The 18,001-nt window shown below is 44.6% G+C and overlaps 1 protein-coding gene across 2 annotated transcripts in view; it reads right to left on the minus strand.

Annotated features, from left to right (window-relative positions):
- CDIN1 (CDAN1 interacting nuclease 1) overlaps positions 1–18,001 on the minus strand; it is a 379,309-nt gene that overhangs the window by 272,407 nt on the left and 88,901 nt on the right. For both annotated transcript variants that reach the window (XM_044271970.1, XM_044271972.1), the window contains 3 exons: positions 15,153–15,198; positions 8,797–8,861; positions 6,682–6,742 (listed from right to left, as the gene is read on the minus strand). In XM_044271970.1, coding sequence (XP_044127905.1) covers positions 6,682–6,742; positions 8,797–8,861; positions 15,153–15,198 — 172 coding nt within the window. The remainder of the gene's footprint in view (positions 1–6,681; positions 6,743–8,796; positions 8,862–15,152; positions 15,199–18,001) is intronic.

Raw genomic sequence — 18,001 nt, forward strand, 5'->3', positions numbered from 1 at the left:
ACTAAACTCTATACTGTACACTTTTCCACAAGTGTGAACAATTGCACTCTACTACATCTGCTTGCTGCCTTGGAATGATGATTACTGAAGACAGAAATGTGATACTGGATAACTTATGCCCTTCAAAACAAAAGTGTGACATAACACAACCATCCATGACAAGAGGAGATGATGTGTGAAAAACCTGTAGGAACACACGCCACACAAAATTTTCCATTCTCAAATTACACCCTGAAATGTAATCAATGTCCTCAAACAGTTGAGTTGCAGAAGACTTCTTTGTATAATGAATACCCTGACAGCTTTTCAAAGCTAATAATTACACCTCCTTTTCATCTGTATCTAGACACTGGAGAGAAATCTCTGAAAGGGGTAAATGATAACTCATTCAAATTGTTTTCCATAAAGTCCTGGGTCTATCCAGTCACCGACCAGAAGTTGACCTGTTGGCCATCTTCACCGCTAACAGGTCTTGAATGATTTTGCAGTTTCTGACAAATCCATGAGTAAACGGTGCCTGGTCCTCTGACGTCATTGTTTCTGTACTGCTTGGACCTAGCACTGGAGAATGAGGTATCACATTTAATGAGTCCTATTTTCATGGCACCTAGACAAGCAGTGTTCCAAGCGACTATCAAGTACAATTAAAAAAATCATATCTTAAAGTCAACCTGTCAAAAGAAAAAGCATTTGTTCAGCCTAATTATATCTATGTGCTATTTTGGCAAAACTGCAGAAAAATCTTGAGTCAATGGCATTAGTAGAAACAGAAGCTGAACTCTGCAGATGGTGAAGATCTGACACATGGTGAGGAATACATGAGCTAGACAAAACTCCTATATTTCACATAGGCACATAAGCTGATTCACATAATACTCAGTCAAATCTTTTTTGTGTTTTTTTTAAATACTCTGAATGCATTTTTTTTATTTTTTTTATCAATGTATAAAATGTATTAAAAACGGATGAAAAGCCTGTAACTTAAAGGAGTTGTCCCACGAAAAATAATCTACAGTTTTTAAACCAGCACCTGCATCTGAATAATTTAGCAAATGCATGTAATTAAAAATATAGCATAGCCACTGAGATATTCAATAAAAATGTATCTGAATAGCGCCACCTGCAGTCAGTTTTTTCCTTGTTTCTTTGACCTGATCACTGAGAAGGCCGCACATGCTCAGTTTCATCCTTCAACTGGCTACTGAGTTGTTATAGGGAGAAAATGGACACGCCCCCTTAGCTGAGGCAGAAAAGACACACCCCTTAAACTTTCAGCTTGATATAAATCTAGCAGGGCAATGAATGAGGAGATCTCTGGATCCATGTGAGGTACAGGGCTGGATCTAGCTTTGTTAGAAATAGATTGTCAAGTACTGTATGATGTCAGATTTTCATTTTTTTTATTAGTCATGGGATAACCCCTTTAAAGAGGTTATGCCATGAATGCTGAAAAAAATTGAAATCATATAGTACATGACAATCTCTTTCTAACAAAGCAGAACACAAAGCTGTTGACAGTTAAAATTTATTCTGAGAGTGTGCGACCACCTGTTCCAGGTGGACAAAAAAATAAGGAACAGAACAAACAGCAGGTGGTGGTGCTAGACCGATAGATTTCATTGATTAACTCAGTGGCTATACTAAATTTGTAATTACATGCAATTACAAAAGTATTCAGATCCAGGTGCTGGATTAAAAAATTGAGAATACTTTTCATGGCACAACCCTTTTAAAGGCTCCTGACATACTGTACATCTGACATAGATCAACAGTATACTACTCTTCGTTGTGTCAGTTCTCTTTGCTCTCCCCTTCCACAGTGTTACAAAAAATGTTCCACTAGTGTAGGGGTCTAATGACCAAAACTGAGGGCATGATAGGTATCCACAATGCTGTCAGTTCAAGTCATTAGAGTTTTGATCAGGCCGAGTTATTAGGCCGTAATACACTGGGGAGAAACTGGTCTTAGAGATAGCTGCAGGGAGTGGCAGTGACATAGCAGATCAGAGTGTGGAGGGGGAGAAAGCACCAAAGGAAGGCAGCTCACACCAGTTGCTTTCAGGGAGTAAAGCACACGCCAGGCAGTCTATAGGGGGAGAATGACAGTGTACAAGTATGAAAGTGGAGTACACACAGCAGGCAGCAGGGAGGAAATTATACACAGCCTCAGCATCAGTCAGTACAAGTGAGAGGAGATCCCTCATGGGCTGTAGAAGAATTCAGTCTAGGAATGAAGCTCTCCTGAGAGCTAGTGAAGACAGCAGCATCCAGCATGTGGAAAGTGGCGTCAGCAGTGGTAAACGTCCAAAAGTCACACACTATTGGGATATTTTATGCTGTATTCTAACATCTGCCATTTTGTCACATTCATCAATTTTTGCAAATGTGCACTGTGTGTTTTTTTGCGGTTTTGTAAAAATTGCAGAGAATAAAGGTGGCGAAACAACATGTGACAATAAACAGTCTTATTTCCAAACTATCCTGTAGGACCAAAAACTACCTATATCGTTAATCAGAAAAAAGTTACTTGCTTTACTCTGAAGTTGCCCAATATCTAGAAGGAAAGTCATGATAATAAATGATTGGGCCCAAGCTCCGTGGGGAGGAAGGCTACTAAATAAAGCAAGGACACAACATTTTCGGAATCCAGCAGACTGAATTATCATGGCTGTTTATGGTACCTGGACATATTCAGCTATTTTTTCGCCATGTTCGCACTCTCTCGAACACATTAATAATAGAGTCTACAGCTCCGGCACTGCCTCATGTGTGTGCAAAGATATAATCAGACAAATATATACAGGAGCTCAGGTAAGAAATATAGGAGCGCATTGAGCTGCATGCAAAACAGCATCCTAGGACAGAGAAGCAGATTTAACTGGCCTTCTGCAACCATACCCTGCCACTATGTTATACATCTCTCATCAGATTTTACAGTTTCCACTGATTAAATATATATTGACTCATAAAGTAGCGCCGTTACATCAATCGTCAGCAGATGCAGCGAGGTGTCATTTAAATATTAAGTATCATATAAAAATGGCAGCTTGATTGTTTGGAGGTAATAATGTGCTACTGGTTATTGCAACATTTCCCTAATGCATTAAGCAGCGCTCACATTGAGGACACAATAAGGCCCAGGGCAGGGAGGAGGGGGTTGTGTAGAGGATGCCGACTAGTCTGAATGGTGGGAGGAAGAAGACGGCCTTGGAAGCAGAATTCAATCTAAAACATAAACTTCTTGGTATAATTCATGCCCAGCTTGTGTTTTCTTCCACGTGACACCGATATTAAATATGCCCTTGTTTTATGCTATGAACGCTCTCAATTTCTACATAATACATATATGAGGCTGAGAGAATGCGCAGCGGTAGTGCCACCTCTACATATAACGCCATTCAATCGTACGGATCTGCAAAGATAAATACAGATTTTCCTTGCCCCTGTAATCATCTTTAGATCTATACAAGGCTACTTTCACATCTGCGTTTTTGGTGGATCCGTCATGGATCAGTAAAAACGCTTCCGTTAGAATAATACAACCTTCTGCATCCATTATGAATGGATCCGGTTGTATTATCTCTAAAATAGCCATGACGGATCCATCTCTAAAACTACTGTAAGTCAATGGGGGACGGATCCGTTTTCTTTTGTGTCCAAGAAAACGGATCTGGCACTATTGACTTACATTGTGTTTCACGACGGATCCGTCTTGCTCTGCATCCCATGACGCACTCAAAACCACTGCTTGCAGCTTTTTTGTGTGCGCCATGGGAACGCAATGCATTCTGGTGCACTTTGTTCCGTTCAGTTCAGTTTTGTCCCTATTGACAATGAATGGGAACAAAACTGAAGCGTTTTCCCTCTGGTTTTGAGATCCTATGACGGATCTCAATACCGGAAAGGAAAAAGAAAAAAAAGCACATGTGAAAGCAGCCCAAGACTGACTCCATTACCTTGTGTTTCACGACCTGAAAAAGCATTGAAGAAGATTGTATAGCAGGGGTGCACAACCCGCGGCACTCAATGCCATCCTGTGCTGCCCCCAAAATCTGGTTACATGCTCACATGTACAGTATTTTCTATGTAAGAGGAGTGGTGCATAATGTGGGAGTTTGATCCCAGACATGGCCACACATTAGTAGCTACCTATCCCCTTACACTGGCAGAATGTGGATCTCATGACCCCTGTGAGGCTACTTTCACACTAGCGTTCGATCGGATCCGTTCTGAACGGATCCGCTCATATTAATACAGACGGTGGCTCCGTTCAGAACGGATCCGTTTGCATTACCATGAACAAAAAAAAAAAAAAATTTTTTTTTTTGTTCATGATAGTGCAAACGGATCCGTTTTGACTTTACATTGAAAGTCAATGGGAGATGGATCCGTTTGAAAATTGAGCCATACTGTGTCAACTTCAAACGGATCCGTCCCCATTGACTTACATTGTAAGTCTGGACGGATCCGTTTGCCTCCGCACGGCCAGGCGGACACCCGAACACTGCAAGCAGCGTTCAGGTGTCCGCCTGCTGAGCGGAGCGGAGGACAGACGGAGCCATACTGATGCATTCTGAGCGGATCCGTATCCACTCAGAATGCATTAGGGCTGGACGGATCAGTTCGGGGACGCTTGTGAGAGCCTTCAAACGGAACTCACAAGCGGAGCCCCGAACGCAAGTGTGAAAGTAGCCTGAGATACTCCATAAAGAAGTAGATGAGGTGGAGAGGACGCATGTGTGCGCCTACCTTCATTGTAGTTTATGAAGAAACTAAACACTTCCAAACATAGCCTCCTCCTTTTTGGAGTGTGAATGGGCCCTCCCCATTGTCTAGATAGGTAGGTGTCCCGGAGTGTCATTAATGTTTTAGCTTTCGGACCAGAAAGGTTCTGCAACTCTGCTGTCTAGGCAGCTTCACGTATGAGCACATAAATGATATTTGCAAGAATCAGAACAATTTGGGTGAATTGTTCTGATCGTTTCTGTTGCCAAGTGAAAAATACTGGATAATTGGGGAAATTGAAAAGTATTCCTATTGCCAGCTTAAATCTATTCAAAGGCTATTATCCTAATAAACAATATAAGGGTACAACACTGAAAAATCACAGAGAGCCACAAGACTATTACCTAACTGGCCATATAATAAAGCAGATCGCCAGCGGTGCGTACAGGTATTGTCCGAGACTGGATCCCAACCAGGGGCAGATATTTCATATGTGCAAACTGCATAGGGGTCCAGGAGGCTAAAAAAAAAATGGACTACAGTAGAGTGCCATGAGGGAGCGTTCGGTCTACTAGAAGCTGGAAAGCTAGGGCTCCACATACTGTTCCAGCACAGAGGCCCACGGAATGGCTACCATTTGGTGCTTTGGACACTGTTACATAGCATAGACTTAGAATGAATCGACATAAAATGTGATGTAGCTCCTCATAAATGTCTATATACCAAGCACTGTACAGTAACTTAAAATATGAAAAATGAAGGGGTCTCCATACTTATGACCTGTCCTTAGGATAAATCATCAATATCAGATTGGTGGGGGTTCAGCTTGCATTGGCCTGTGTAATCAGGCCGGTGGAAACAAGCAAGAACCAATATATTATAATCCATCAGCTTTCACAATCGCCCTTAGAGTAGGTTCTCAATATGTAGAACCCAAACAACTCCTTTAACCACTTCATTGACCATGTGTTTACCAGACCAATATTTCAGTTTTAGCAATGGGCACTCTCTTTCCGGCTTTATTACTTTACACTGCAATGGATTGTTGCAGCACTCTGCTACAATGATGCCACGCAAAGAGACCCTTTCTGCTGATCTCAGAGCTCCTGACTGTGACCCCAGTTGTCTAATGAGAGCGCGGGGCGCCGGCAGATCGGACTGAAAACCGATGCATTAATGTTGTCAGCAAGGTCCCAGGATCTCTCTTCATAAAACAGTCTGATGGTCAGGGCAGGCAGCTCAGGAGGGCAGGCTGGAGTCAAGGCAGGCGGCAGAGGGTTGGAATCCAGGAACAGGCAAGAGTCAGTACACAAGCCTCAGTGGCCGTTTCTTCTCCTCTGTAAGGGCAAACGTGCTCACATCATTACTGCTACGTGTGCAAACAGCGCTCTGCACTTGGATTTCCCATGGAATGGCATTTACCGAAAACATGAAAGGTTACATGCAGCTTTTCATTCTCTCTAAACATCACAGGTAGTGCACTTGCTTGTCAGCTTAGGCTAGTTTCACACTAGCGCTAAACTGCTGCGGCAGCCTCTGTTTCAGTAGAGGAACAGCCTGCCGGAGTTTATCGTATCCCTTGTTGGCAGGGAATCGCCATTAGTGCCGGGATTCGGCAGGACAAAAACCGTAATGCCGGAAACTGTCAGGATCCTACTTTAGTTAATGGGGCCTGGCGGTGCTCCAACTGTTTCCAGGAGAATCTCTGAACTGTCAAGGCCTTATTTGCATATGTGTATTGGTCAGTAAATACACAGCATTTTTTTTTAAGTTACCTGCTTGCTGTCACTGGATAGGAGCCATCATTGCTCCCTTCCAAAGTCCTGGTCATGTGATGGACACACAGGGGTGCACACCCCATCACATGACTCAGCTCCAATCACTGTGCTGTAACTGGACCTGCGTGTCCATCATATGTATAATATTTCCCCCCATGAACATATTTAGAGGGCTTACCTCATTGGCCAGGTTTAACAAGACAGGTGCTGCTGGATCCACTGCTATATCATGTAAGTACCTACAATACAAAGGGACGATGAATATCAGGCAATGCTGGCAGCTGTGGCTGCAGTTATACTTAAAGCGAATCTGTCACCACATACCTCAAAATAAATCCAGATAACGCTGGATAGGTGCGCTCGGGAGCTGAATACAACCCCATTTGCCCCACGTTGCTTGGTAGTCCCTATCCAGAGATATTAGCAATTTTTAATTATGCAAATTAGCCCCCATTGGTGCAAGGAGGGCGTTGCTGTTGCATCTGGAGCTCTGCTCGCTTTCTGTGCCAGCCACGATGCCACTCGCTCTGAGAGACGGGGCCAGGCAGTGCAGACGTTATTACGCCCGGAAATCTCAAGGCTGCGCATTCTCTGATCAGCGCATGCACTGTACAGTACTGAAGCTCCCTGGGCGGACGGAACCTGTACCGCGCACACATACATTCCCCTGGCAAGCTTCAGTACTGTAGATCATGTGCGTCATTCAAAGAGGTAAACGCTTAGGTATAGCCATGCATAATTACATCTACACTGCCTGGCCCTGCAAAGAAAGTGAATGGACCCTCAGATGCAACGGTAACACCCTCATTGCTCCAAGGGGCTAATTTGGATAATTAAAAAATGTTTATATACCTGAATATGGACTACCAATTAACATGGGACAAATGGAGTTGGATTCAGCTGCCAAGTGCACATCTCCAACGTTAGCGGCATTTATTTGAAGGCTTGTGGTGAAAGATTACCTTTAAAACGGGTTGGCCGAAGCATAATATGCTGGGGGTCCAACTGGTGGGAACACCACTGCTCAGGATGACGGGGTCCCAATTCCCCAGTGTGACCAAAGCAGTAGTCCGCATGCATGACCACCTCTCCAGTCACTGCCTATGAAACTGCCGAGTGAATGGAACGGTGCGCACTACCACAATATCCACACTGTAGACTCGGGGACCTGTGATCAACAGCAATCATACATTTATCACCTACCTTGTGGGTAGGTTCTGAAGGTTGTTTGTGGGACAACCCATTTAAGGGCGCATTCAGACAACCGCGCCATGTTTCGCAGTCCGCAAAAAACACGGATGCCACCCGTGTGCGTTCCGCAATTTGCAGAATGGAACGGGCAGCCCATTATAGAAATGCCAATTCTTGTCCGCAATCGCGGACAAAAGTAGGGCATGCTCTATATTTTTTGCAGGGCTGCGGAATGGAATAACGGATGCCGACAGCACGCAGTGCGCTGCAAGCATCTTTTGCGTTCCCATTGAAATGAATGGGTCCGCACCCGGAACGCATGTGGACTCATTCTTACGGTCATCTGAATGAGCCCTTAGGTACATAATATAGAGAAGTTAGGTACATTATGACCGTTTGCAAGCTTATTAAAGGGGTTCAGCTCTGAACCCGGACATATCCCCATTTTCACCCAGGCAGCCCCCTTGAGCAGTGAAGCAGTTTATGGTCCGATGCTGAATCGTGCAAGGCATTTTGTGGAGTTCCGGTGATGAACCGGGCTTTAGCGCTGCCCTAGCCTGTAAAACAATGAGGGCAGGACTAAAGCCCGCCCATCAGAGCCGTTGACATCACCGAACACACTGCTGGGAAGAAGCCTCCGCCTGGAAGTGTGCTATGGTAAATTAAAGAGCCCTTGCCTTGCGCCATCCTGCGCAGGGCAAGGGAGAGCATTGGAGCATGAACCGCTCCAATGCTCAAATCAGCGGGGCTACCTTGATGAAATTATGGGTATGTCCGGGTTCAGCTCTGAACCCAGACAACCCCTTTAAGTTCAGCATGTGTACTTTAATGTGAGGCTTGTTTTTGCAGGAATATGTAAATGTTTTTAGATTTTGAGTACATACAAAAACAGAACAATTTTTTCTATTATTGTACACAGAGTAAATGCAAAAAAAAGTGTATCCGCGATTTTCATTCCAGTCAGAAATAATGTGTTGACTTAACCCACTGGGCACTGAAAAACGGATGCAAGCCAGTGCCTTGTTTTTTTACTCAGCCTAAAATCCCTAACAAGTTATAAGCAAATGCCTACTACATTCAGGGGAAAGGCTTGACAACTTACCTGCTGTAGTACTTTTCAATGGTGTCAGGAGCATGGTGTCTTGCATGGGTCCTTTTTATAAGCTTCTAAAATGGGAATAACACAATCCAAAGGCAATTAAAAGAAAGAAAGCTAACCAGAGAAATATTATATAATCATAGACACACACACACTAGGCAGTGATGGCTAATCTCCTGTGGCAAAACTACGACTCCCAGCATGCTCCATTCATTTCTATGGAGTTCTGAGAACAGCAAGTGTACATCTTCGGAGTCGCAGTGTTACCCCAGCTGGAGTTCCGGAGGTTAGCCCTCACAGCGACTAAGGCACATTCAGGACAATGGGTCCATGGTTCTAAAGATACTGCCCATTCAGCTACTACGGTTGACATTCACAGAAGTTGTTTTTGCCACTGCAGAAAATGAGGTAATTTGTGATTAACCCCTTTAAAGATCTATCCTCAAAATAGGATATCAGATAGGTCAGCGTCCGACTCCTGGCACCTTTGCAAGTCAGCTGTTGGAAGGAGTCCTGTGAAATCATGTCGATCACTCACATGGTCTTGTGCAACTCTGTTCAATGCAAGTGAATGGGACTGATCGGCAATACCAAGCACAACTGCTATACAATGTACGGCACCGCGCACAGTATACTATGAAAAGGGCTCTTTTAAAGGGGCTGTCCAAGACTATTAAATTCCCCCATATGCATGGGCCCCTCACAATGAATATACTTACATGGCTACCCCATCACCCATGATGCTAGGGAGGCTCAAGTGTCTGCCATTGGCTGCTCCTCCCTGACCCTGGATGTTTTCATCTGAGCACTGGGAGAAGCAGCAGTGGTGGTGCAAGGGCCAGGAGTGGCACAGGGAGAGACATATGGGTGGAAATGTAATAGTCTCTGACAACCCCTTTAAGGAGCCGAGAGGCGGGATGGCAAGGAAACAGAGTCCCAACAACCTGATACTGATGACCTATGATGAGGTCATCAATATTTAAATTCTAGAAAACCACTTTAAGGTATCTGAATAATGGATTCGGTAAAATGCCTTAAGATAAATAAGGGTTTTACCAACTGGAGGGTGTCCCTACTAGGGTTGTCACGATACCAAAATTTGGATTCGATTTCGATACCATAAAAATAGTATTGCGATACTCGATACCATTCAATAACAAGCAAAAAATAAATAAAAACACCCAAAAAAGCTGTGTGCATTCCATATTTTATGGAACGTCCGGCCCATAATAGAACAGTCCTATCCTATTTTTTGGGGGGAGAAGGTGACAAAAAAATGGTGAATCGTGCGGTTTTGATTTTTTCTCTGTTACGGCGTTCAACGCATAGGAAATATTTGTAAATATTTTAACAGTTCACACTTTTTCGGGCGTGGCGATATGTAATATGTTTATTTTTTGTTTGTAGATTTTATATTTAAAAATGGGAAAGGGGGCGATTTAAACTTTTAGTATTTTGGTGTTTTTTAAACTTTTTTTTATTTTTTATTTACTTTTACCCCCTTTAGGGGCTAGAACCCTTGTCGTATTCACCCTGATAGAGCTCTGTTAGGGTGACTAGGACCTCACACTCTCCCTGCTGCCCTGAGCTTTGTGCATACAGCAGCAGGGAGCTTACCATGGCAGCCAGGGCTTCAGTAGCGTCCTGATTACACTGCTGGGGCTCTGATCGGAACTGCCAATGCCATCAATGAAGAGGGGGCGTGGGGACCCTGTGGCCACTGCCACCAATGAATTTAACAATGGGTTGGGCAGTGTGCCTGTGGCCACTACGCCACCAACTAATACTGGGAGGGCCGCTGTCACCGCCAGTTCTATGAGAAGGTCTGGCAGATGTTCTTTTCTGCCTCTTGCATGACGTTCTTTGTTTTGGTTTCACTTTGTCATCTCCTTTCCTTCTCCCAGCTGTCACCTATTTACACTAATTGTCTCCCATTACATTCCATCCCATACTGCCTCACGTTGCGGTTTATACTACTTCCTGGGTGAGGTGTTCACTGCTGGAGGCTGCGGCTGCTGATTCCTCAGATAAGTCTTTTTCCTTTATTTGTGTTTCTTTGCTGGCTTGATTCTAGGTCACCCTGACTCCGTCCGTATTAAGTGCAGGGAGCCGGTGGTCATGTCCCCTCACTATTATAGGGTTTTCAGGTGTCACACAGTATTAGGTATGTGGGCATGCAATCGTCTACCATAAAGACTTTTGCATGGGCATAGCAGTCAGGGAGAGCTCTATGGGTTTTATAGGGCTCACCCATATGCTCCTTAGTTTGGGATCAAGCCAGTCAGATGCTTATTTATAAGTTCCAGCTTTCTGCAACACCATCCGTGACAGCCGCACTGTGCCAATGAATGTAATTAACACATTAATTCAGGTATAGGAGGCAGCGGGTGCCGGCAGTGGTATCACAGTCCTGGCACCCGGCCTCAATAACAGGGTATGCGATCCACAGAACCACGGCAATTAACCCCTCAGGCACCTGAGGGGTTAATTGCCGCGGTTCACATTCACATCCTGTTATTGAGGCCGGGTGCGTGATACCGCTGCCGGCACCTGCTGCCTACACTTGAATTAATGTGTTTTACATTCATTGGTGGCGCAGTCCCTCCGCTCCTCCTCCCTGCTATCTCCTTAATGGTGGCAGAGATAGCCATGTCACAGTGGGGAGGGAGGGACTCCCTCCTTCTCCACTGTGCTAGTGAAGAGAACATGGCGCGCGCTGAGAGCGGCGCGGGCCATGATCTTTAACTGATCGGTAAATAGTAAGACCCAGTATCGTATCAATCTGAGTCTGAAAGTATCATTCGGGTATCGATACATCGATACCTGGTGTAACCCTAGTTCCTACATCATATGACACTGTCCAATCAGTGCTGCTGTCGTACTTTTATAACAGCCTCCTCTCGGTATGTTTGCTGTGCTGCCGCCGGAACTCCGGTCTGCCCCCATTAAAGTCAATGGGGCCGGAGCGGTAGTCCTACAGCACGCTTGCACTAGTGGCAGCGCGGATACGCGGAGTTCCTTGCTGCTAGTGTGAAACTAGCCTTAAATTGGGGAATACAGGAGACATGTCTAGACACGTCAGGAGAAAGATTCTAATTAAAGGGGTCTGTCGTGGTGGTAAACCCCCATTAAAGCCAGAGCCTGCAGCTATTGGCTGTGGTTTTCTCCAGTGGCTTTAATAAAGAAACCGACACCTTCAAAAACCAAGTGTAAAAACCACAGTTGTAGAAAAAAAATTCCTTTGACGGTTTCTTTAACAAAACACCAAGACCACTGCAGAAAGTATATCTCACTAATCTTCTTGTAGTGTGGCCCTTACTGTACCCTAAGACCTTGTACAGATCCTCTATATTGCAGCACCGTGCCCTTATAGGGATTGACCTACAAACATTTATACATATCTCACCTACCCACAGGGTAGGTGACAATGCACACAAGGGGCTGTCTGTTGGGACCCCCAGCAATCATGACCCCCAGCAATCATGAGTTGTCTCTAAATCTGCAGGGACCACTGCTCCATTCACGAGAACAACTCGTGGCTATGTCCATCAGTCACCACAGAAGTGAGTGGAGCGGTGGTCATACATACTAAGGGAAGGGGGATTAATTCCAGTGGGGGAGTAATAATTTGTTAGCTTCACTGACTTTGACAATTAAAACATTTTTCTGGCCGGTTTAATTTTTTCTGGCAAAAAATAAGGGGAAAACAGTTGATAAATTTGGTGCAAATCAAAATATATACATTTTTAGCGCCTTTTACACCAAAATTCTGGCACAATATGATTAGTAAATTTCCTCCATTATACAAAAAAGTTTTCACCATCACCCACTGTTGTAAGGGCCGAGAGACTATAGATCTCAGGTGCCGCAGGACGTTGTGATGGGTCATGGCTCTGGATGCCTTCCTAGAAGGATAGAATATCCTGCGAAGATGGGATCCATGGATCTGTTGTAACTGTGATTTGTGGATTGGGAAAACAACTGGAAACCACTTCTCGGATCAGCAGTGCTGGGTAATAGGCTGGACTGAAATAACTATGCATGAAGCATCTCTATGAGAAGCATGCACATTCAGCAGGGATTGGGAAGGAGTGATTTGCTGACTCCTGCAAAACGTTATTGAGGTTATCACCCCCTGTACATCTCTGTGAAGTCCATGGAAGTCTACTGTCCACATCTACAAATGTCTTTGGTAGAAGACATCTCATTGAGAATCTGGTGATTTCAGATGTATTTTAAATGCTTCACAAAAAAAATGTTAATTTCCCCAGTTTATGTGATAGTTTTAGCTTTTTTTTTTACATATATTGTCTAGTACGGTAATTTAATCTCAATTTCTTGAAGCAAGGCATCAGCGTTAGACCCTGAGATGCACTCGCACTGCGTGGCAAACAAACAGAATAACAATAGGTTTACTAATGGCAGTGTCAGGAGAGAGCGGTCCGGCTAAAAAAGGCAATTTTGAAATTTCCCCAATGGCTGTAATTTTCTAGTTACTAGGGAAATCTATGTGTGGCACCATGGTGAGCACAGAAATGTGTGTGTGGCACCAGGGGGAGCACAGAAATCTGTGTGTGGCACCAGGGTGAGCACAGAAATCTGTGTGTGGCACCAGGGTGAGCACAGAAATCTCTGTGTGGCACCAGGGGGAGCACAGAAATCTGTGTGTGGCACCAGGGTGAGCACAGAAATCTCTGTGTGGCACCAGGGGGAGCACAGAAATCTGTGTGTGGCACCAGGGGGAGCACAGAAATCTGTGTGTGGCACAAGGGGGAGCACAGAAATCTGTGTGTGGCACAAGGGGGAGCACAGAAATCTGTGTGTGGCACCAGAGGGAGCACAGAAATCTGTGTGTGGCACCAGGGGGAGCACAGAAATCTCTGTGTGTGGCACCAGGGGGAGCACAGAAATCTGTGTGTGGCACCAGGGGGAGCACAGAAATCTGTGTGTGGCACCAGGGGGAGCACAGAAATCTGTGTGTGGCACCAGGGGGAGCACAGAAATCTGTGTGTGGCACCAGGGGGAGCACAGAAATCTGTGTGTGGCACCAGGGGGAGCACAGAAATCTGTGTGTGGCACCAGGGGGAGCACAGAAATCTGTGTGTGGCACCAGGGGGGGCACAGAAATCTCTGTGTGGCACCAGGGTGAGCACAGAAATCTATGTGTGGCACTAGGGGGAGCACAGAAATCTATGTGTGGCACCAGGGTGAGCACAGTTACTACTGGCTCCCACAAACTCTCTGGCAGAGATAGTCTGCAGGAATGTCAAACTCATGGACCTCCAGCTGTTACAAAACTACAACTGCCAGGATGCCCTGATAGCTGTAGGCTGTGTGGGAATGATGGAAGTTGTAGTTTTGCAACAGCTGAAGGGCCATGAGTTTGACATCCCTGGTCTAGTGTATCTAGTTATGTAAGTGCATTACATAATAAAATTCTATGACTGGTTTGATAATTATACTTTATGGCTGCGGTTCCCCTAAACTGGTTCAACAATTCATGTCCCTCTCAACACATTTCTTCTGACAAGACAAGGTAATGGTTGCTAAAATATAATATATACGTGTGTATATACAGTATATATATATATATATATATATATATATATAATAAACATTTTATATATATTTATATATATATATATATATATATATATATAAATTATAATATATAAAAATTATATATAAAATTATAATATATTACACACACACAAACTGAAGATGCAACACAACTATAAATTGACAAAATACACAACACACATATATACAGTATATAAAACCTCTAATATATATATATATATACACACACACACACACACACACACAGTATACACAGTATACACACAGAGGAGTGGGGAGAAAAGGGAAAGGAAAACATTGACGGTTCCTTGGAGAGCTGCCATATGAGTGACACCCGTCACAGGATGATAAATGACTCCATTTTCTGCCTCTCTTGCCTTCTGCCAGTCCAAGAGAGGGTCGTTTATCATAATCTCTGTCAGCGAGGGAAAGTAGCCCTGACAGTGCAAGTCAGCAAACATTTAGCACACAGAACCGTGCAACGCAGGGAAATTATTATTGTCAGAATAATAATGGTTTAGCATAATTTATTACGGGTCCACCAAATAAGCAAAGGATAGATGTTATTAGACAGATGGATGGGTAAAGCTTGGCAGCCATCCACTCAGGATCAAGCAACGCTTGATAAGGGGAGGGGGTAGTGCGGACGGGAGGGAGGCGGAGGGGTTTACATCTTCCAAACCAATCACCGGGCTGGCAGTTCAATTACAAAGAAATAAAGGGACATTCATCATTCAATTAAGCACCTGTCAAGCTTCACAAAAGAGGAAACTTCTAACCTGGTACTCCTGGGAGAAGATGCTCAGCAGAGTGGACTGCGATTGACTGCAAGAAAATAAAAGATGGACAAAGTTAATTACTGGAGTGCATGGGGGGGGGGGGGACAAAAGGCTAGTCAGTTTCAAAGGTAGGCCCCGCTGCCCTGTAATCTAAGAGAACACGAAAACAAGTGCGGAAAACTTGTTCCAGACCGACACCTCAGACAAAGCCTGGGTCAAGGAACCTGGGAGAGGGGATGAAGAGCAAGGAGCAGAAAACTTAGAAGAAATGTGGTAGGAAGGCCAGGAACAGCGAGGAGTACAGCAGGTTCGTGTTTTGGCAGGATCCTTTTTCACTTTCCAGGCCCACAAAGCTGTATTAGTGGCATGTCCTGCTGGTAAAACACAAGGAGCGAGAGGGAGGAGGGGGGCAGAAAAGAAAACAGAGTACACTTCCTATTAATAATGGATGGAAATTCAGATCCATTAGCAGTTGGGAACATGCCGCTTAGCTCATTGGCAACATATTGAAATTCATTTTGTGAGCAGTGAGGGAAACCTCTTTGGTAGCTGTGTCTTATTAAAGGGTAGCCTGCTAGGAGGGAGAGACCGAGGGGGCTTAACTCAATGTCAGTAGCAGCATATGGGACTCTAACATTCCCACTGAAACCGACAGGACTTTGAAAACAGAAACTTTCCCAGCAGGAGGGCTTCTTTCCCTTCCAGTCGGTCATTTCCAAGGCTTCATCCATCCAGTAGTCGACTCTGTTGTCAAGCACCTGGCAATGAAGCAGCTCCTCCAACAGGGATTTCCTCTCAACCTGTATCTCATTTCTCCCTCATATTTCATGGTTAACTCTTCTTGCCGTCCAGAGAGAGTCCACCATATCTGCCAAGGCTGAGCTAACCCGCTCTGGCACCTAAAGTGTTACCAGGCAGACACGGGACACTTTGTGCAGCCTCCAACTCGCTGATCAATAAGAACGACTGTTACGGCCTCGGCTCAATTGCCCTCTGTGGATATCTACACCTCACCCCGTCTTAAAACACAATTCATTACTTCTGATATATTTTCCTACTGGACACAGCTTGCACAAATTACATTTCCAATAAATCTGCTTTACTGTACGGGGAGAATCATTAGCATATTGTGTTTTTCTTTCGTCTTACGCTTCTTTTCTTTCTAGAGGCATTTCAATAGGCAAACACAACAATGAAGCTATGCAATATAGGATTAATTATCTTCTTCCACAAGTTTTATTCCTCTGTGCACAGATAAAAAAAAAAAAGAAATTACCACTTAAACCACTTCAAAGGAGCACTTCTTCAGTTTGTAAAATTCCAAGAAAGAACATGAAGCCCCCTGGGATCTTCTATGTGGTCAAACTGAAAGAATACGAACTACGAAGTAGGACATCTCAGGAGTCCTAAACTGGTTATCATACGGCAGTGTCTCAATGTGATCATCAAAAGTGATTGTGCCGAACAATAGGGTCTATTAAAATGTACAAATAAATACCTTTCATATTGAGTCATACTTATGATTTACTTTTATTCATTTTTTATTTTATTTTACGCACCTACATAGCGCTGACCGCAGCGTTGTACAGACATTATCACCACTCATTGTCCTCAATGGAGATCACAATCATCTAAGTTCCCTATCCTTATGTGTGGGTGAGTGTGGGAGGAAAGCGGAGAACCAGGAGGAAACCCACGGGGAGAACATGCAAACTCCATGCAGATGTTGTCCTTGGTCAAATTCAAGCCTAGCAACCAAGTGTTGTATTTTACATTTTAAAGCACCCTTAAAGGGGTTATCCCATCTTAGACAATGGGGGCATATCGCTAGGATATACCCCCATTGTCTGATTGGTGCGGGTCCCACCTCTGGAACCCGCACCTACAAGGAGAACGGAGCCAGGGAGAGTTGTGGCTGGAGGACCCCGGGTTGCCCGGGGTCCGTCCACAACCAGGCGCAGATCCCCGCCTCTCCCATTGACGTTAATGGGAGCGCACAGCGCATGCGCGGCCACAGCTCCCATTCATTTCTATAGGGCAGACAGAAATAACCGAGCCAGCTCGACTATTTTCGGCAGCTTCATAGAAATGAATGGAGGGCAGCTGCGCATGCGCAGTGCACCCTCCTCAACTTTCTCCGCTCCGTTCTCCTTGTAGGTGTGGGTCCCAGAGGTGGGACCCGCACCTATCAGACAATGGGGGCATATCCTAACAATATGCCCCCATTGTCTAAGATGGGATAACCCCCTTAATTCCAGGGTGCTGTATATATATATACATAAAACAAAACATGTACAAGAAGGCTTACTGCCCGTGAGGCTTACAACCTGCAAGGGAAGGAGACAGCAGGTGAGGGTAGAAGTTGCTCATATAGCTGTGTAGTAACAGTAGGGTTATTGTATGTGGTAGAATTTCCCGAAGAGGTGGGTTCTCAGGTAGCTTTTGAAAGTTTAGACAGTGGAGGGTGTGCTGGGGTAGCGAGTTCCAGAACATGGGGGACGCATGCTGAGTTAGAAAGTAGGATGAAAAGAAGGCAGATTTGCTGAAAGACATGCTGGGATTCTGCAGAGCAGAGAAGTGACATCTGGTCTAGAGAAGTAAGTCTGAGTATCAGCAGTATAGATGTGGTATGGAAAGTCATTGGAATCTTTGAGCTGTTTCAGGCCAGAGGTATAAAAGGAAGAAGAGTAGGGGTCCCAGGACAGAGCCTTGAGAGACACAGAACGAGAGAGGGTGAGATAAGGAAGCGGTGTGTGAGTGGGAGACACTGTGGGGGAGACATTATCAAACTGGTGTAAAGTAGAAATGGCTTAGTTGCCCATAGCAACCAATCAGATTCCACCTTTCAT

This window comes from Bufo gargarizans, chromosome 11 (assembly GCF_014858855.1).
Source record: "Bufo gargarizans isolate SCDJY-AF-19 chromosome 11, ASM1485885v1, whole genome shotgun sequence".
Classification (NCBI taxonomy): Eukaryota; Metazoa; Chordata; class Amphibia; order Anura; family Bufonidae; genus Bufo; species Bufo gargarizans.